This window comes from Capricornis sumatraensis, chromosome X, assembly GCF_032405125.1.
Source record: "Capricornis sumatraensis isolate serow.1 chromosome X, serow.2, whole genome shotgun sequence".
In the NCBI taxonomy this organism is placed as follows: domain Eukaryota; kingdom Metazoa; phylum Chordata; class Mammalia; order Artiodactyla; family Bovidae; genus Capricornis; species Capricornis sumatraensis.
The window spans coordinates 145,346,541-145,367,732 of record NC_091092.1 but is presented as its reverse complement, the minus strand read 5'-3'; the positions used below and the strand labels follow the sequence as shown (position 1 = coordinate 145,367,732).

Sequence of the window (21,192 nt, the reverse complement as noted above, 5' to 3'; positions counted from 1 at the left end):
GAAATCAATGCCAATGTTTATATGGACTCTCAGTGGAACCGGAACAGTCATACACTATCTTGGAAAAGAAGAACAAACTTGGAGAATCTCACACTTCCAGGTTTCAAAACATATTACAAAGCATATGGTAATCAAAACAGTTTGGTGCTGACATAAAGACAGACATATAGACCAATGGAGTAGAATAGAGAGCCTGGAAATAACTCTTCACACATATAACACCCAGAGGATCTTCAACAAGGCTCCCAAGACTACTCAACGGGGAAAAGGACGGTCTCTTCAACAAAGTGTGTTTGGGAACATGGATATTCACGTGGAAAGAACAAGGCTGGACTCTTATACGATATACAAAAACTCATATAAGATGGATTAAAGGCCTAAAAGTAAGAGCTAAAACTACAAAATTCCTAAGAGAAAACAGAAAGAAAGCATTATAACACAGGATCTTTTTTTTTTAACTCTTGGCTATGACACTAAAAACGCAAGCAAGAACAGAAATAGTCAATGGGAGTGCATCAAACTTAAAAAGTTCTGGGTATCAAGGGACACACTCAACAGAGTGAAGACGCAACCTTCGAAATGGAAGGAAATATCTGCAAACCATGTGGCTCATAAGTGGTTTGTTTTCAGAATTTATTATATGAAGAATTCCTAGAACTCAACAGGAAAAAAAAAAAAAATCAAAAAATGGGCAAAGGACTTGAATAAACATTTCTCCAAAGAAGATACACAAATGGCTAACAGCAAGAAACAACGTTCTATGTCATTAATTATTCAACAAATTCAAAACCAAGAGATAATGGCTTCACACACATTAGGATGGTTACTATTAAAAAGAGAGAAAATAACCAGAGTTGGTGAAAATGTGGAGAAACTCAAACCCTTGTGGACTGCTGGAGGGAAAATAAAATAGCACGGCCGGTATAGAAAACAGTCAGGGGGGCCCTCAAAACACTACAAAGAGACTCACCTTATAATTCAATAACTGCACTTCTGGGACTGTACCCAAAAACATAAACAAACAGAAGCAAGGTCTTGAAGAGGTATTTCTATACACACGTTCACAAAAGTGGTTTTCACAGTAGCCAAGAGGCAGAAGCAACCCAAGTATTTATCGACGGATGAACAGGTAAGTAAACTGAGGTCCATCCATACAATGGAGTATGATGTGTCTTCACAGGGAGAGAACCGTGTCACATTTGGCAACATGTGCAATGAAAGCACTGGTGCACCTCGAGGTTGGCCACAGAAGGACAAACACTGCATGAGTATCTGTGAGCGTGTGCTCACTCAGGCAGCTCTGACTCTGTGAGCCCGCGGACTGCAGCCCGCCAGGCTCCTCGGTCCACAGGATTCTCCAGGCAAGGACACTGCAGTGGGGCTGCCGTCTCCTTCTCCAGGAGATCCTCCCAACCCACAGACTGAACCCGTGTCTCCTGCACTGGTAGGTGGCTGTTGAACACTAGTGCCACGTGAGATACCTAGAGCAGTTCAAACTCACCGAGACAGAAAGCAGAAGGGTAGGTCCCTGGAGCTGGAGAGAGAGGCAGGGGAAGGGATGGAAGTCAGGGTCTACTGGGGACAGCGTTTCAACTCCCCAAGGTGAAAAGTTGAGAGAGCTGGATGCTGTTGCTGGTCACACAACCATGTGAACACTCTTAATGCTCAACTGGCACACTTAACAATGGGTAAGATGGTGAACGTTTGGCTAAGGACTTCTGTGACATTCATTAATAGCTGTGCTTCCGTCACTGAAGCTTGGTAGCATTCCACTGTGTGCAAGCCGCCCAGAAAGGCAGCTGGCGAAGGGAGTACGTATCATGATGCTTGTGCTCATATGCTGAGGTACGTGTGTGTTCACGTGCATTTCCATGACATAATGTACATGTGTGACATACCTGTGCATGTGTGTGACGTGTCTGTGTGTGTGACGTTTGCATGTGTCTGTGTAATGAGTGTGACATTCATGCATATGTGTGATGTACACGTGTGTGTGTTTGTGTGCGTGTGTGTGTAATCCAAGAACAGCCCACATGGCTTCTTTGTAACATCAGGCAGCAGTAACAGGGCCCTTTCCAGGAAGTTCACTAGTTTCACGGGATATTCAATCTGCCCCTCTGGATATATGGATAAATGTAGATAATTACACGTTTCAAAAATGACCATGACTCATGTTGATACCATTTTGAATCCAAAATTACTGCTGTGACTGTAAACTTTTTTCTCCCTGAGCACCAGGAATTCTAAAGACTGAGTCATTCCCCTTTCTTCCTAGAAGAATCTTAAAATAACACTCCATTTTTAAGCCATTTTTGTCCCTGTAACCTAGAACATTTTTGACCTTCTCACTTATAGTAAGAAATAGCAGGCAGTTCTGTTGTTCCATCTTCAGCTAACAAGCCCCAGGGGAGGAAAGTCGTCTTTCCTCTCAAACGAAAACAAGTAAAGGCCACACAAACAGACATGTTAGAACTGAATTATGCCTTTAACTTTTTAAAATAAGTTTTTTTTTTAAACTTCTTTAGGGAGATTTAGCTGCTTGCCTATCATCAACATGTTCAAGTTTGCATAGCTGCTGAAACATGAATTCTCTATCAGATCGTGAAAAGCAAAAGCCACCTATTTGAAAATCGGAAGCAATTCTCTTAGGAATGTGATCTCTAGATCACACTGAGACAAAATGCAAATGTTTCCGGATCTCAGGAATCCGCGAAAAGAACATATTAAGAAAGCTTAAAAATGACAAGCACATGATGCTGTCGTCCTTTAGTCTTGAGTCACATCCAACTCTTTGTTGACCCCATGGACTGTAGCCCACCAGGCTCCTCTGTCCGTGGAATTTTCCAGGCAAGAACACCGGAGTGGGTGGCCACGCCCGCTCCAGGGGATCTTCCCCGCCCCAGGACCGAACCTGAGTGCGCTGCACTGGCGGGCGGGTTCTCTTCCACTGGGCCACCCGGGAAAGCCCACAGCACGTGCCAGCATCCTCCAACATCTCTATCAAGTCCCTCGGAGCCTTACCAGGAAGGGGATCTTCCGACGAGTTCTCAGGGAAGAGGAGAACGCTAGCGTGCCCGCCAGCAGGCTGGGACCCGCAGCTCAGAGCCCCAAGCGCGCTCCGGGAACCTCACCTGGCATGAGCGCGGCCGTGGGGAAGACCTCCTTCAGCTTGGCCTGGCTCACCTCCACCAGCTCCTCTGCGGACATCGGGAGCTGCAGCGTGTCTCTGATCAGCTGGGCCGCCTCCAGCGCCTTCTTGCCCATCACCAGCGACTTCACATCCCAGCTGTACTTCTTCCCGTAGCGCCCGCAGATGTCCTCAAACACGGCCGAGTAGAGCCGCTCGGTATCTGCGGAGACACACCGGCGTTGAGGGATGTGTTCAACGCGCACAGAGCCCGCCTTCGGAGCACACAGCTCTCTGGGGGGCCCGTGGACGTAGGGGAAACGCTGGCGGGTTCAGAGGCCCAGACGGTGCCCCGGCGGCCTGCCCTCTGCTGCTCTGGAACCTTACAGGGTGGGAGGGAAAGGAAGTCTGTGCACAGCTGCGTCCAATGCCGCGCTCCCGTGGCCCGTGGCCCGCCAGGCCCTTCTGTCCGTGGGATTCTCCAGGCAACAATACTGGAGTGGCGGCCTCCCTGGTGGCTCAGTGGTGAAAGAATCCGCCTGCCAATGTAGGGGACATGAGTTCAATCCCCGATCCGGGAATATCTCACCTACCTCGGAGCCACTGAAGCCCTGAGCCACCACTAACCGAGACTGGGCTCCAGAGCCCGGGAGCTGTAACTGCTGAGCCCTGTGCCGCAACTGCTGAAGCCTGCGTGCTCAGAGTCTGTGCTCGGCTGAGAGAGCCCCGCGGCAGTGAGAAGCCCACACACCGCATCTACACAGTAGGCCCCCCGCTCTCCGCAACTAGAGAAAAGCCTGCAGTACAGACAAAAATAAATTATCTCGATTTAAAAAAATAGAACACTGGAGTCCGTTGCCATTTCCTCCTGCAGGGGATCTTCCATACCCAGGGATCGGACCTTCGTCTCCCACACTGCAGGCGGATTCTTAACCGCTGACCCACCAAGGGAAGCCCCGAAATGTCTGCATTATGGTTCAAGCCTCTTTTCCGTCGACAGGTACGTTCTGCTGGGCCTGACCACTCCTAGACTTGGCGTCCTGACGGAGCACCCGCGAGTACGCACACTGCAGTCTGTGTGAAGGGCCTCCACCGCAAGGGGCCGCCCGAGTGCTCCGCGGGCCCTGCAATCACTCCATCCCCTGCACTCACTCCCGTGGGAGCGTGCGGACGCGGGTGCAGCTCTGAACGAAGCCTCTGCGTGAGGACAGATGCCGGCCTGCAGCTCCCAGGAGGAAGGCACATGTCCTGTGTTCTCCGTTTCCGCTGCCCACCCCCGCCGATCGTGCAGCAGTAGCAGCACGGTTCCCTGCAAGGTAACTGGATTCTACACTTTGCGGTGAAGGGCTCGGGCCGAAGACCACCCCCAGCCACTCCAGCCCAAGGCAGCATCTCCAGGCAGCTGACCTGCCCTTCCCGCCCGCTCGGCTCTGGTTGGTCCTCCCTGCCTGCAGCCCGCTTCCTAGGAACGGGCCCTGGACTCTTGGCCCGTGGCGGAAGGACCCAGCCTTGGACAAGGAGCAGCACAGAAGGGCTTTGCTTTCTCCTCTTTTCAAGGTAAAACCCCGTATAGCTGCGTATCAAGTACAAACTCATCTTCAGTGCTTTAACTAACTGGGTCCTCACCTTTCTACCACGGGCTGGATTTGGGGAGATGGTGGGGGAAGGGGGGAACACGGTAAGAGACACTACAAGCAGATCCCTTGAAGCTCAGTGGGTAAAGAATCCGCCTGCAGTGCAGGAGACCCGGGTTTGACCCCTGGGTTGGGAAGATCCCCAGGAGAAGGAAAAGGCAACCCACTCCAGCATCTTTGCCTGGAAAATCTCATGGGCAGAGGAGACTGGCAGGCTGCAGTCCATGGGGTTGCAAAGAGTCAGACACGACTGAGCGACTAACACATGTACACTTAGGAAGCAGCTCTCAGATCTCCTGGTACACGCCTGCCTGCCCTTGCGCAGGCATGACCCCGGGGTTGGGTGTGACATCCCTGCTTTGGTTTCCTTTCTGGTACAAAGGAAGGTGAGACTTAAAAGACAAGTCCTTCTGGGCTCCTTGGTGGAGGAAGCCAGTGTTTGGATCAGAACCTGAGAGGCTCAGATTTCTTCCAAAATCCCCCCTACGTGTCATCTCCCTGAAGAAGTCCCGGCAGAAAGGGAAGGGCTGGCCCACGCCTCTGGGGGACAATGAGGAGCGCTGGCCGTATCGAATGTTCACTCACATCCCACTTCCCTCAAGACCGAGAGGGCTCTGCAGGCGTGCAGAGGCAGGGCCTGGCAGGCAGCCTGTGTATACTTTGCTTTCTTCCTGTGAACACTTTTCTTCCAGCAGCTGGGAGAGAAAGACTGACAAGACACTGCAGGCACCGAGTGAATGAGAAACTCCCGCTGGGTTTGGAAAGCACGCGGAGTGCCAGGAAAAACACCAGAGGCTGGGCGAGGAGCACCACTCGGGACTCACGATGAGCCAAGCACGGGAGGAAGAAACGAGCAAGAGAAAAGACAAAGTCTAAAGATGGAAAAGAGCTGTATTCCTTTAAAACGCGTTTCACGCTCTTCCTTTAAAGCTGGTGCTTTTCACTTAAAAGACCTAGAACAGGGGGATTAAAAATCTGCAGAAGACTCTGCAGTCATTTAACTCTTCTTCACAATTTAGATGAAAATCACGCCAAACCTTCGGTGATATAAGCAAGGATCTCAACACATGGTTAAAAGTCCTCAGATCAGGCAAAGAGTTATACCAGCAGATGACAGGGTACAATCCATGAAAGGCACAGTGCTTTGAAGGGGAAAGCTCTCCCAGAAGCTAAAACAGAAAGGAAGCATGGGCTTCTCTGGTGGTGGTGGTGTTCAGTCGCTCAGTCATGTCCGACTCTTCAACCCCATGGACTGCAGCACGCCAGGCCTCCCTGCTGCTAAGGCGCTTCAGTCATGTCCAACTCTGTGCGACCCCATAGCTGGCAGCCCACCAGGCTCCCCCGTCCCTGGGATTCTCCAGGCAAGAACACTGGAGTGGGTTGCCATTTCCTTCTCCAATGCATGAAAGTGAACAGTGAAAGTGAAGTCGCTCAGTCGTGTCCGACCCTCAGGACCCCATGGACTGCAGCCTACCAGGCTCCTCCGTCCATGGGATTTTCCAGGCAAGAGTACTGGAGTGGGGTGCCATTGCCTTCTCCGTGTTAGGGATCATCTGTGACTTAACAGAAAGGTGGTTAGGGGGGATCATCTGTGAGTTAACAAGAGGGAGGTTATGGGTCATCTATGAATTAAGAGGAAGCAGTTAGGGATCATCTATGTATTAAGAAGGCAGTTAGGGATCATTTATGAGTTGAGAGGAAGGCAGTTAGGGATCCTCTGTGAGTTAACAGGAGGGTGGTTAGGGATCCTCTGTGAGAACAGGAGGGTGGTTAGGGATCCTCTGTGAGAACAGGAGGGTGGTTAGCAATCCTCTGTGTGTTAAGAGGAAGGCAGTTAGGGATCCTCTGTGAGTTAACAGGAGGGCCGTTAGGGATCCTCTGTGAATTAAGAGGAGGGCCGTTAGGGATCCTCTGTGTTAAGAGGCAGTTACAAGTTCTGCTTTCTCCCTGTCCACCACAGCTCACACAAGGCTCCTGCAATGGCAAGGGCCATATGATCTGAGAAGTTAAGAGTTCCTTGTTCCAAACGTTCCATTAAAAAAAAAAAAGCAGTACCCATTGGGAATCCATTCACAAAAGTATCTATCACGTTCCCAGCATATCAGACTAGCTCCACAAATATTTGTTAACAAACTGCCCGACCCAATACCAGCATAGAATCCTGTGTGCCCGACCCCCATAATCCACGTCTCCCTGCAGCGACCTGATCGTCCACCAGCCAACCCTCGCATGTTCCCACTCAGTGGTAGGACCCCACTCCCTAGCTAGCTCCGTTCACCTCTCCCCACCAGGTAATAAATACACAGAGCTGTATCAGGCACCTGTTCTGTGAAACCCACGGAAACAACATAAATGAGACAGAAATATCCTTGCGAGGTTAAATACATAACTCAGAGAGTGCAGTCAAAGGCTTTAACATATTCAATGAAGCAAGAAGTACATGTGTTTCTGGAATTCTCTTGCTGTCTCTATGACTCAATGGATGTTGGCGATTTGATCTCTGGTTCCTCTGCCTTTTCTAAATCCAGCTTCTACATCTGAATGGGTTCACCGACTCAATGGACATGAGTCTACACAAACTCTGGGAGACGGTGAAAGACACGGAAGCCTGGCGTGCTGCAGCCCACGGGGTCGCAGAGCATCGGATACAACCGAGCAACTAACTCAACAACAACGGTGACTGCAACTAAAAAGCTCACTAATGTTTGTTGACTAAAAAAAAAAAAAAAGGGAACAGTCACCTGGGAAGGTAGAGGAAGCTTCGCAGAACGAGTGACTGAAAAGGCAGTATGTACATCAGAGTATTTTTCTCCACTGACACCCAATGATATGTGGCCCTTTGCTGACCCCAAGGCCCTGGGAGTTCAGCAAAGTCCTCTCACACCTTGGAATAGTGGCAGATGGTGTGTTAGACGCCACAGAGAGAGGAGCCTGGTGTTCTGGGGAGCAGAGAGAGAAAAGAGGACGGGGAGGTCAAGGAGGCTGCCTCCACCAGACAGTGCTCACGGCCACGCCCAGGGACACTCTGGTGTTCCCTCCCAGGGCCGCTGGCTCCGCGTGTCATCTGCGCACACGGAAGAGATGGGAGAAGCGTGTCTAGTTGGTGCGGTTTAACCTTTACAGACGCGCTTGCCTGCAAGAGCCAGCAACTTCTTTGTGTTTAGGAATGTAGGAGACCAAAATGAGTAGTTAACAAGCGTGAAATGATGAGTCCCGGTAATATTTGCTTCAAATTAGGAGCTTGCTTGCTCTCGGAGGCTTTGAGAACAAGTATTTCAGGGTCTGATGGACTGATTCTTGTGGCTGAAGGCTAGCCAGTTTCCAACTGCGAAGGAGTAACAATAAACGCAACTTGTCAAAATGAAGATTGGTAAGGATCTAACCGAGTGGTCTTTTCTCAAGTGAAAGTTCTGATTAGCATGTAGGGTCCTCTAACAGATGTGGGTATGAGTCAAGAATCATTTTTCTTCTCTCATAATCCATAATAAAGTTTAAGAAAGTCCATCAGCATGTCATTTCGTAGGGGGCCACACCGGGTCCGAGGACAGGGGCTGGGCACGAGGGTGAGGACTCAGGAACGGTGCCATCCTTACACGTGGGGCGCCTGAAAAGGACTGGGCCCCCGTGGCAGGCTCAGGTGTGGGCTCTGATCACCAACTTACACACAAAAGCATATTCAGAAGGTACAATGCAAGAACATTTTCAGAGTATGTGACCCCCCAACCATGCAGCCCACAAAAAACAGCAATAGTCACTGAACTGACAGTCAGTGATTTCTCCAGAAAGGCTCCTCAGACGGTCAAGAAAGTACTACTAGAGTCAGCTTACGGATTCTGTATCTATTTCTCTGCTCAGTTCAGTCTAGTCACTTTGTCGTGTCCAACTCTCTGCGACCCCATGGGCTGCAGCACGTCAGGCCTTCCTGTCCATCACCAACTCCCGGAGTCTACTCAAACTCATAACCATTGAGTTGGTGAAGCTCAGTCAACAGTATTTTCTATACTTGAATAGAACTTATCAGACCAACATTTTAACCTGAAGGTGGCATTTAACTCAAGAATCATAGTAAATTTTTACTGTTCTTTGTTTTGGAAAAGATCTTCAAGCAAGACTTGCCAACAGTCCAGTACGCAGTGTGTCTCACGCTCTTGACTCATCACCCAGTCACCAATTCAACTGTTTCCTCGGCAATCTTTCTAGATTATGCAAAACTACTTTAAAATGAGCTGATAGATGGTGATGTGATAACAATCCCCCCCAGTCCTTAAAGCAATGGTTTATAATCAGGGTGACTTTGCCCTTGGAGGACTTAAGAGACAAGATAAATGTGTTGTTTGTGGATCATTGTTTTAATATGATTTAAAAGACAACTGCATAAAATCATAATTAGAAATCTGTTGATGGGCACATAACCATCTAAAGATGTAATACACAACATGTATAAAGATGTAACCTTTAGGACAATAACACCACAAAGGAGGGTAGGAAAGGAGATACATAGGAGCCAAGTTTTTGTATACTATTAAAATTACGCTGGTATTAATGCAAACCAGATAGTATAAGTTGGTAACTGTAACACACAGAGCAACCACTAAGGAAATAATTAAAAAACAAAAAAAGGTCAGAGAAATAAAACAGTTAAAATGTACACAAGAAAATACCTAGTTACCAGAAAAGGCAGCGATGCCTCGAGGAAAAGGGAAGGCAAGGAGAAGACATAGATCCGTTTCTTTTTTGGATTCCACAGATACATGGAAACATACAGGATTTGTCTTTCTCTGATTTACCTTCTACGCCCACCCCTGTTGTTGCAGATGGCCAAATTTCAAACTAATATAAAGCAGAAACAGACACACACAGTTCAGAGAACTATTTCTACCCCAGGGGAGAGGGGTGGGGGAAGACACAAGCCAGATGAAGGGGACTGAGAGGTGTTCACTGCTAGCAGGAAAATAAATAAGCTACAAGAATGTAAAGTGCAGCACGGGAAATCACCGTTTATAGCTTTACATAGAGTGCAACCTATACAATTACCAAATCACTATGCTGTACGCCTGAAACAATGCTGCCAGTGAACTAACACTGCAATAAAAAAGTACATGTGGACAGAGGCAAGTCTTCTCTACAGCAGAATGAGAGTTAATAAACACAGACTGATGGTGTGTGAAAAAAAAAAAAGAGAGAAAACAAGTAAGATAACTACATATGCAAATCCTTTATCAATAATGGCATTATATGTAAAAGGTTAAATGTAAATTAATGTAAAGACTGGCAGAATGGATTAAAAACAAAAAACCACATGATCCAATTATATACTGTCTACAAGACACACTTTACCAGGAAAAGCGCAAAAAGCTTGAAATTAAGAGGATGAAGATATTAAATGCACAAGGTAACCAAAGAAAGCCACACTGACCGCATTAAACAAAGGAGACTTAAGACAAATGTTTCTACTAGAAACAAACAAACAAAAACTCAACAGAAGCATTTTATAAGGAAGAAGGGGGTAGTTTGATGAAGAAGATGCAACAACTATAATCATGTAAGAAACTTACAACAGTCACAAACACCTGAAACAAAGACTGACCCAACTGAGGGAAGAAGCAGATGCCGACCACAGTAGCTGGAAACTTTTAATGACACATTTTCAATGATGGACAGAACAGCTGGACTGAAAATTCACCAGGAACACAAGACTGGACTCAAACCTCTACAGGTAAAACTCTGTAGCTAAATACTACAGAGAACTACTGCTCCATACAACTTAACTACGTAAACACCATAAACCAACTGAATTTTATGATACTATGGAAACGCTCCACCCAATGACAAAAAAATCTATTTTTCTCACACTCACAAGGAAAGACGATAAGCTAGGCCATTAAACAAGCACATTCGAAAAGGATCAAAATTATGGCAAGTATTTCCCTGACCAACAATGGGACGGAATGAGAAATCACTCACAGAAGGAGAGCCTGGGAATCTCACAACTTTGTGGAAGTTAAACAAATACACACCTAAACGGTGAGTGGTGAAAAGGTAAAATTACAAGGGATTTATGAGATAAGTTGGGAGGAAGGAAAATACGAACGCAGCACACCAGCAAGTACGGCATAGAACCAAAGCAGTGCCTGGAGGGAAGCGGATGGCTGTAGACGCCTGAAATAGAAAAAAGGATGGTTAGAGGGGAGGCACTGAAGGGCCTGAAGGTAAGGAAGGAATGCAGGGTGCCTCTAGAAGCTGGCAAAGATAAGACTCTGCCCTGGAGCCTGCTACAGAGGGAACCAGCACTCAACTTCAGCCCAGGGAGACTGGTCTTGTACTTCTGACCCCCACACCATGAGAAAGGGCATCTGGGTTGTTTTTTAAACCAGTGAGTTTGTGGCATTTTGTTACAGCAGACCCAGGCAACTAACACACATTAACTAAAATCCACTAATCCATCCATCCACCCACTAATCGACTCAGCCATTCAACCACACACTCATCAATCCATCCATCTACCCATCTACCCATCTACCCACCCACCCACTCATCCACTAATCCATCCATCCACCCACTTGTCCACCCATCCATGCATCCACCCACTGACCCACTCAGCCATTCAACCACCCACTCATCAGTCCATCAATACATCCATCCACCCATCCACCCACTCATCCACTAATCCATCCATCCACCCACTTGTCCACCCATCCATGCATCCACCCACTGACCCACTCAGCCACCCATCCATGGACACTTGGGTGGTTTCTGCTTCCTACCTGTTATGAACGGTAATAGTGGGAAAGACACCCTGTTTTAAGGGGAAACCTCTATCACTCGCCATGTCACTGATGTCTCCTCGGGGACCACAGCCCTGAGTCACCCACCTCGACCCTCTGTTTCTTCCTAGGCAACCTCACCTTCATCACTGCCCTCACCTGGAGGATTCTGATGAGCACGGAATGAACTGACATGTGAAGAGCACTGAACGCCATTCTGGAAACTCACAAGGAGACTGGTGGAAACATCACAGTCTTTGCAGATGTGGCGAAGTGAACGGTCTGAGATGAGGTCCTCCTGGATGAGGGAAGCCCTAAATCCAACGCCAGGGTCATTATAAGGGGCAGATGAGCAGAAGCACAGCAAGAGCCACAGCTACTGAGCCTGAATCTAGGGCCTGGGCCCCTCCACTGCTGGGCATGTAGCTGTCAACTACCGAAGGCCGCATGTCCTGGAGCCTAAGAGGAGCTACCACGATGAGAGGCCTGCGCACCGCAACTAGAGTAGCCCCTGCTCGCCGCAAGTGGAGAAAGTCTGTGCAAGACAAAAAAGATCCGGTGGAGCCAAAAAGAAAAGGAGAACGTGGAGGCTGTCACGAAAGGGGGTCTGGAAAAGGAAAATGTACATAAAAGACTGACAGCGAACAGTTCTTTCAAGGTGTCGCCCTGAGTTCATGTGTTGAGTGGGGTCTACCCATCAACCCCTGCTAGCTCGGGAGTCATCTGAAACACTTCACCCTGAAACCCAGAGACGTGCAGATTTTTAAAGCCCTCCTTTCCCACCCACATCAACAGCTTCCACTTCTTTTCAAGACCTTCCTTCAGTGGCTGCTCATGTTACCCCGGCATTTTTATCCTTCCTGTGGGTACAGTGGATTGAATTCCTCATGGACTATATCACCTGTGGTGTATACATCGGTACGGAGGCAGCACCAAAAGCACTTTTAATTTAGAACAATGCAAAGTGCTGTGGATCTAGGAACAGACTGGAAAGAGGTAAAAAAAGGACGCAATTCTTCTCCTTTGAAGACACACAAGCCACTGTGTCACCAGCGTTATTTCTTTAGCTGCTCTGTGCGCTTCCGATAACTTGTTTTTTTGGTGTGGGTGGGGTAGAAGACTGTCAGAGAACTCAAGTGGAAAGCGATGACAGGAGTAAGACTGGGGGAAATCCTACAGCAATCCTGGTGTCTCAGCTACTAACAGCACAGTTCTGGGCGTCCACGGGCTACCTCCCTGGCCGCAGTCTGCCTGGGAGATCTGTCAGACGCCGGTGTGGCTCCCTCGACCCCTTCTCAGCATCAAACACCCTACATTTCTGGGGGGGGATTCGCTTGCTGCAGCTCCCATGACAACACACCGCACGCTGGGGGGCTTCCACAACAGGAAGTTGCTCTCCCCCCGCCCTGGAGGCTGGAAAGCGGAGATCCAGGCGTGGAGAGTGCTGGGTCCCCCTGAGGCCTCTCTCTCGGGTACGCAGACGGCTGTCTCCTCCCATGTCAGCCCGTGGTGGTCCCTGTGTGTGCCTCTGTGCTATTCTCTTCTTATAAGGACTAGTCCTAAGGGGTCAAAGTGTGTGTGTGAGTTGCTCAGTTGTGTCTGACTCCTGCAACCCCGTGGACTGTGTGTGGCCCGCCAGGCTCCTCTGTCCGTGGGATTCTCCAGGCAAGACCACTGGAGAGGACTGCCAGTCCCTTCTTCTCCACCTAAGGGGTCAGGATCCAGCCTAATGCCCTTATTTTATCTACTTACCTCTTTAAAGACCTTGACTCCAAGTACAGCTCCATTCTGAGGCCCTGGGGGTTAGGGCTTCAAAATACGAATTTTGGTGGTGCACACGTGAGGCCACAACTCTGAGTTACTGATCTTCATCTCTGGCAGCATTTCTGCCAAAGGCAAGGTGTGCGTGTGTATGAGGCGTGCGTGCTAAGTCACCTCCGTCGTATCTGATTCTTTGCAACCCCGTGGACTGTGGCCCGCCAGGCTCCTCTATCCATGGCATTCTCTGGGCAAGAATACTGCAGAAGGTTGTCATGCCCTCCTCATCAAAGGCAAGGGCAACTGATTAAAAAATATCCTTCTGTGTCTTGTTTTTTAATGGGAAGGGACTAAAGACGGACCCCAGGAAATAAGAGTCAGTATTCTTTTAAAGAACATCTGCTCACACAATGGAAAGTAGTTCGCACATCTCAGACTTCATTTACCTCTTCCCCGGCATTTCTGCAAAGACGAAAAAGTAGACAGGCGTCCTTCCCTTCCCAAGCAGAGCGCATCTTTTGTGGCCACAGGAGGCGGAGCTCGGTCGGCACAGGTAGAAACTCACCTGTCCTAGTCCCCCCATCTCAGCGGCTCTGAGAGACGAGGAGACACAAGTGCCCACCCTGTTCGCAAACAACAATGCCTTTCAGTCTGCAACTCCAAAGACCCAGAAGTGTCCTCTAGGGACAGGCAGAGGCTCCTCAGACACACAATTAGTGCTCATTTTCTGACTCCCATGGGTATACAGCCGTACGCCCGTGTTACTCCAAGTCAGACACAGGACATGCAAGAAATCCTTCAGCCATTCACATATCGTTTGCATGGCCCTGCCCCCGGGACCTGCACAGACCTAGGAAATCTACTGAACAAATGCAGAATTCTCGTCAGGTTCAAAGATTATGGGATTTAGGTAGAAAACATTCATATATGCCAAGAAATGCAAAAATCTAATCAGCTGGGTGGAAAAACGGTTTCCACAATGAACAGGCAGGCACCTCTGGACTCCCAAAACACTCACAGACATGTAAAAGCAGAAGGAGTTTTTGCAAGTCATTTGTCATTTTGGTATATGTACTCTTTAATGGAGTTTGGCCTATTGGGGCAACAACGCTATAAATAAACTTTGAAATACACACTGAGATTACTCATTTTCACCTGCCCTTTAAGACAATATTATCAAGGGACTTCCCTCGTTGTCCAGTGGCTAAGACTGTGCTCCCAAAGCAGGGGGCCCAGGTTTGACCCCTGGTTGGGGAACTAAGATCCCACGGGCTTCATCTAAAGACTCCACCACATCACAACTAACACCGCGCACAGACAAATAATTTCCACAAAGACGACATTATTGGAACTCAACTGGAAACGTCAAGTGAACTTGATGCTCATCTGTTTTATAAACCTCATGTGCTGCTGCTGCTGCTGCTAAGTCCCTTCAGTCGTGTCTGACTCTGTGCGACCCCATAGACGGCAGCCCACCAGGCTCCGCCATCCCTGAGATTCTCCAGGCAAGAACACTGGAGTGGGTTGCCATTTCCTTCTCCAATGCATGAAAGTGAAAGGTGAAAATGAAGTCACGGAATCGTGTCCAACTCTCAGCGACCCCATGGACTGCAGCCCACCAGGCTCCTCTGTCCATGGGATTTTCCAGGGAAGAGTACTGGAGTGGGGTGCCATTGCCTTCTCCGATTCAGAAAGGCTTTGTGTGTTAATTCAGAAAAGGGAAGTACTGAACCAGGAAATGAAACAGGCTATAAACAGAGCCTCACAAGCAGAAAGGTGTTTGCTGCTGCTGCTAACTCGCTTCAGTCGTGTCCGACTCTGTGTGACCCCACAGATGGCACCCACCAGGCTCCCCCATCCCTGGGATTCTCCAGGCAGGAATACTGGAGTGGGGTGTCATGTCCTTCTCCAATGCATGAAAGTGAAAAGTGAAAGGGAAGTCGCTCTGTTGTGTCCGACTCTCAGCGACCCCATGGACTGCAGCCCACCAGGCTCCTCCATCCATGGGATTTTCCAGGCAAGAGTACTGGAGTGGGGTGCCATTGCCTTCTCCAAGAAAGGTGTTTAAGTGGATTAAAAAATGTGCAAACAGTCAAACACTATCGTGGCCTCTTAACAGTGAGGGTTAACATCTATCAGAGCTGTGAACAGAACAGCACAAGTTAAGTGTTTGGGGCTTCCTGAGGGGTATGGAGGTGAAGAATCTGCCTGCCAATGCAGGGGACAGGGTTCGAGGCCTGGTCTGGGAAGACCCCACATGCTGAGGGCAACTGACCCAGCGCACTGCAACTACTGAAGCCTGCTCACCTAGAGTCTCTGCTCCGTGAGGAGAGAAGCCTCCGCGACGAGAAGCCCTCCGACCGCAACCAGAGAAAAGCCCACGGCAGTGAAGAACCACAGGAGCAAAAACGACAGATTAAAAAAAATGTTTCAAGGAGACCTTAGATAAACAGAGGGTCACAAGCATCAGGGTGTTTATGTTGATGAAAAAAGACACGTAAGCAGAGTCAAATACCATTGTGTCCTCCTAATAGTGAGGGTTAATGTCTACTAGGTTTATCAACAGGATAAGCAGAAGTGTTTAAGGGACAAGTATGATTTTGAAACTTTACGAGCTGATAATGCTTGTTTTTTTACTGGAGTGCTTTACACTATGTGTTAGTTTCTGCCTGCAACAATGTGAATCAGCCATATACATATATATCCCCTCTCTCTAGAGCCTCCCTATCCGAACCCATGGACCATACAGTCCATGGGATTCTCCAGGCCGCAATACGGGAGTGGGTAGCCTTTCCCTTCTCCAGGGGATCTTCCCAGCCCAGGAATCGAACCCAGGCCTCTCACAACTCCAGGCGGACTCTTTACCAGCTGAGCTACCAGGGAAGCCCAAGAATACTGGAGTGGGTAGCCTATCCCTTCTCCAGGGGATCTTCCCGACCCAGGAATCGAACTGGGCTTTCGTGCATTCCAGGCAGATTCTTTACCAACTGAGTTACTAGGAAATACGTTAAAACCCAGTGTCCAGGAGCCAACTGGACACACAAGAAACCTCCTCAGTAACGTGACAGGCCTGTGACATGCCGCCCGTGTGTGTGGGGATGAGGTGAGGAGAGCAGGGGGTGGGAAGGGGGACCCGCGGTCACTGGAGTGGAGCGCTGCTGCCCAGGGCAGAGAAATGCCCCTGGCACTCCCAGGACCGAGCTCCCCGTGATCAGGAGGTGGTGGGCGGGCGGGGGTGGACAGAAGACAGACGGGCAGGCGCGGGGCGGGTTTGCTGAACAAGAGGCTGGGCATCTAGTACGGCCTGTGACGCTCACGGCTGGGGAAAACACGCTCGGGGTATTCGAGAGCTGGCCGCCTGGATTATTTGAGGCTCTTCCTGAGACGCCAGTGTGCACGCCAAGGTAGGATGATGCCAGCAGAGGTCAGGAACCCGCTGGATGACACAGCAGGGCCCGCGGGGATCCCTGGGGAGTCACAAGCGTACATCTGAGTTGCCTCATTCTCCTGGACGGTTGTGACAGCCCCTAGGCAGGTCCCAACCTCGCGGGCTTGGTCACCCCCACTGAGGTCACTGCCCTGCGTGGCACCCTGAGCCTGTGGGGCCGGGCGACAGGCAGGAGGTGAGGTCTACGTTCCTGGGTCTGGTGCGAGGCAGACCGCACCCCAAGTGCCCTTCCTGAGGCCTCTGCGCTCACCTTGCACTGGGGCCACCTTGCAGATTCACACGTGGGTCCCCCCTTCCTGTCACCCAGCTGGCTCCCACAGCCCTGGGCGCTGTGCTCAGTCATTCAGGTCGTGTGTGACTCTGCGACCCGTGGACTGTCGCCCGTCAGGCTCCTCCATCCATGGGCTTCTCCAGGCAAGGATACTGGAGTGGGCATCCTTTCCCTTCTACAGGGGATCTTCCCAACCCAAGGATGGAACCCAAGTCTCCTGCTTTGCAGGCAGATTCCTTACCAGCTGAGCCACCACGGAAGCCCTCCCATGGCCCTGCTCAGGACGAATCCAGTGTCCCAAGAGGCGCGCTGAACTGCGACTCGCTTCCTGCCCCCGGCTCCCAGGAAAACTGGGTTAGCTGAGCAGTATGCCCTTCCCTGAACTGGCCTCAGGACCTCTGGGAAACCGTGAGGCTCAGGAAACGAGGCGAGGCCCTGACCATCTCTCCTCCGACTGCCCTGGCGAATCCCTGCTGTCACACTGACCTTAAATGCCTTCTGAACCAAAAACCCCGTCCCCAAGCACACTCCCCAACTGGGTGGGTCAGCTCCAGGCTGCTGAGTTCAGGTCACATTTCCTCCTTGTGGGGGACTAGCCCGAAATCACTCAGTGTCAGACTTTGCATGCTTTTATCAGGCTGCTCTCAGCCTGGCTGAACGAGATGAGAGCTGCGATACGGCTCGGGCTTCTGGGGAGGAACACGCTCGTCCAGCTACACCTGGCCAACTCGGAGATCACTTACATGTTTGTGTCATAACCACGCACACACAAAGCTGACACACGGGAGGGCAAGTCAGATGTACCGCAACAGGTAGAGTCGAGGGCTATTTTTACAGGCCCGGACGCCCTTCCTCCCGGAGAGTACTCTGGGGTCTGCTTCTGTGCAGACTCCTCTGAGCAAGCAAAAGCAGGGGCACCTGGGGTAAAAACGCTTGCTGGGGTGGGTCCTCTCAGCAAAGCCTCCTTTACCTGTACGTGCCGGGCACCGGGCGCTGTCTGCCGTCTCCCTACGTAAGCACCAATGCTCGCCTGCCGCCATCAGCATGTCTGGGACGAACACATCTGCCCCTGGCACCCGAGGCTAAATAGCTGTGTCTCTTCTCTCGGGCTGCGGGAAGAGGCGGAGGCAATGCCGGTCAGGCTCCATCCCCGAGGTGAGGTCCGTGGAGCCACGAAATGCAGGAAGATGGGCAGGAACAGGGTGCCTGGCTCCCTGCCAGGGGACCGGCTGAGGCAGACAGGGTCCGCGGGGAAGGCTCCCAGGAAACGCTGTCACCCGAGGAGGGAGACGGGGGGCCCAAAGACACCAGCGTGGCCGTGAATCTTCAGCCAGCAGGAAGGACTTGATGTTGGGAAGAGACAGCGGAGGATCCGCAGACAGAAAGGCCACAAGTGGCTCACAGGGAGCGCAGCACGGCAGACTGGTCGGGCCTCGGCTTGAAACCTGGGTCTTGGGGGTGGCCTCTGGGTGGAGTGCCCATGGGCACTGGGAAGTGTGGACTGAGCTAAAGGGGAGGCGAGGGTGCCCACAGGGACCCAGAGACGGTAGAGCAGAAGGCTCCTCGAGCCCACGCGTCCATGAGAGATGAGGGGGAGGGGGTCCACAGCCAAGGCCAGGGCCCTGAACACAGACAGAGAGGACAGACAGATGAGACGGGCAGGGCAGAGCGGGGTAGCAGCGGCTCATGAAGCCCAAAGTTCTGGAAACAGAAGAAAAGATGCCGGCCACACATGGCCTCACTGGATATGAGTTTGAGCAAACTCTGGGACACTGTGATGGGCAAGGAAGCCTGTGCTGCAGTCCGTGGGCTCGCAGACAGTTGGGCACAGCTGAGCGACTGAACAGCAGCAAGCTGGCCACTCGGAAGTCACTGCGCCCTTCATCCCGACAACGTTCCTGGGTTGTGGGTGGAAAGCTTCCAGGCAGGGTGGAGCGTGGAGAGCAGGGAGGTTGTGTTTCAGTGATAAGCTAGAACACGCTGTGCTCAGGTACTAACGCACTGGGCTTCCCTGGTGGTTCCTCGGGAAAGAATCTACCTGCCAGTACGGGAGACGCGGGTTCAATCCCTGGGGTGTGAAGACCCCCGGGAGAAGGGCATGGCAACCCACTGCAGGATGCTTGCCTGGAGAATCCCATGGACAGAGGAGCCTGGCGGGCTGCAGTCCATGGGGTGGCAGAGTCAGACACGGCTGAGCGACTAAACAACAGAAGAATTAGAAGCAGCGGGAGGAAGAGGAGCTGTGACATTCCGAAGAAAAGGCAAACCTCCCCTCCCTTGAGGAAGGAAGGGCCAGGGCCAGCCCATGTGGGGGCATCAGTTTGAACAGGAAGACCACCTCCCTCCCAGATGGCAAGGAGAGCTGACGCCTGCAGAGTCCCACACACTCACCCCAAGCCCGGGCACCGAGGAAGATGCCGGTGTGAAAGGACCCCTCCGGTTCAGGGCCGGACTCTCTCTCCAGCCCAGGGCTCGATACGATATTATAAATGTCAAGAGAGGTACCCTGCACTGGTTATTCAGCATCACAGGTGCGGTTATATGAAGCTGTTAAGTTCACACGCGTGCCATCTGCTCACCAAGGGAGGACACGCCCTTACCTGATCCAATAACAGACACAAATGCTATGAAGAAGGGCTGTATCATATGCAGACAACTGAATCTCTTCCGCAAAGTCACATTAAACACCGCACAAGGGTTTCCCAGGTGGTCCAGTGGAAGAGAGGCCAGCTTGCAATGCAGGGGACAGGGGTTTGATCCCTGGACCCAGAGGATTCCCACAAGCTGTGTAATAGCTGAGCCTGGGAGCCACGACTACGGAGCCCACCGGTCCCGGATCCCACGCTCCGCAACGAGAGAGAGCAAACAAAAGAGAAGCACAAATACCACGACCAGAGAAGAGCCCCGCCTGCCACAATCGAGTACAGCCAGAGAACCAGAGAAGAGCCCCGCCTGCCACAATCGAGTACAGCCAGAGAACCAGAGAAGAGCCCCGCCCGCCACAATCGAGTACAGCCAGAGAACCAGAGAAGAGCCCCGCCTGCCACAGTAGAGAACAGCCCCACCTGGCACAATCGCGTACAGCCAGAGAACCAGAGAAGAGCCCCGCCTGCCACAGCCAGAGAACCAGAGAACAGCCCCGCCTGTCACAGCCAGAGAACCACAGAAGAGCCCTGCCTGCCACAATCGAGTACAGCCAGAGAAACAGAGAAGAGCCCTGCCTGCCACAGCCAGAGAACAGCCCCGCCTGCCACAGCCAGAGAACCAGAGAACAGCCCTGCCTGCCACAGCCAGAGAACCAGAGAACAGCCCCGCCTGCCACAGCCAGAGAACCAGAGAACAGCCCCGCCTGCCACAGCCAGAGAACCAGAGAACAGCCCCGCCTGTCACAGTAGAGAACAGCCCTGCCTACCACAGCCAGAGAACCAGAGAACAGCCCCGCCTGCCACAGCTAGAGAACAGCCCCGCCTGCCACAGCCAGAGAACAGCCCCGCCTGCCACAGCCAGAGAACCAGAGAACAGCCCCGCCTGCCACAGCCAGAGAACCAGAGAAGAGCCCCGCCTGCCACAACCAAAGAACCAGAGAACAGCCCCGCCTGCCACAGCTAGAGAACAGCCCCGCCTGTCACCAGTAGAGAACAGCCCCGCCTACCACAACCAAAGAACCAGAGAACAGCCCCGCCTGTCACAATTGAGTACAGCCAGAGAACAGCCCTGCCTGTCACAATAAAGTAGTCAGAGAACAGCCCTGCCTGTCACAACCAGAGAACAGCCCCGCCTGCCACAGCCAGAGAACAGCCCCGCCTGCCACAGCCAGAGAACAGCCCCGCCTGTCACAGCCAGAGAATATACTGCGCTCCTCACAACTAGAGAAAGTCCTACTTGCCACAGCCAGAGAACAGCCCCGCCTTTCACAACCAGAGAACAGCCCCACCTGTCACAGCTAGAGAACAGCCCCACCTGTCACACTGTCACAACTAGATAATAGCTGCCTGTCACAGATAGAGAACAGTTCTCACAGCAATGAAGACACAGCACAGCCAAAAATAAAATTAATTAATTTAAAAAACATCAGTAGCAATAACAACAACAACAGAAAACAGTACGCTGAAGGCGCTGTGTCGGCCAGCAGGCTGTCTTGGGCCTGACTCTTCCTGTGTCTTGACGAGCCTCGGAAGGCCCAGGAGGGT

General features: G+C 51.2%; 1 protein-coding gene across 1 annotated transcript in view; it reads right to left on the bottom strand.

Moving 5' to 3' along the window:
• PUDP (pseudouridine 5'-phosphatase) overlaps positions 1-21,192 on the bottom strand; it is a 64,124-nt gene that overhangs the window by 29,756 nt on the left and 13,176 nt on the right. Inside the window, exon 2 of the mRNA XM_068962616.1 lies at positions 3,132-3,350. Coding sequence (XP_068818717.1) covers positions 3,132-3,350 — 219 coding nt within the window. The remainder of the gene's footprint in view (positions 1-3,131; positions 3,351-21,192) is intronic.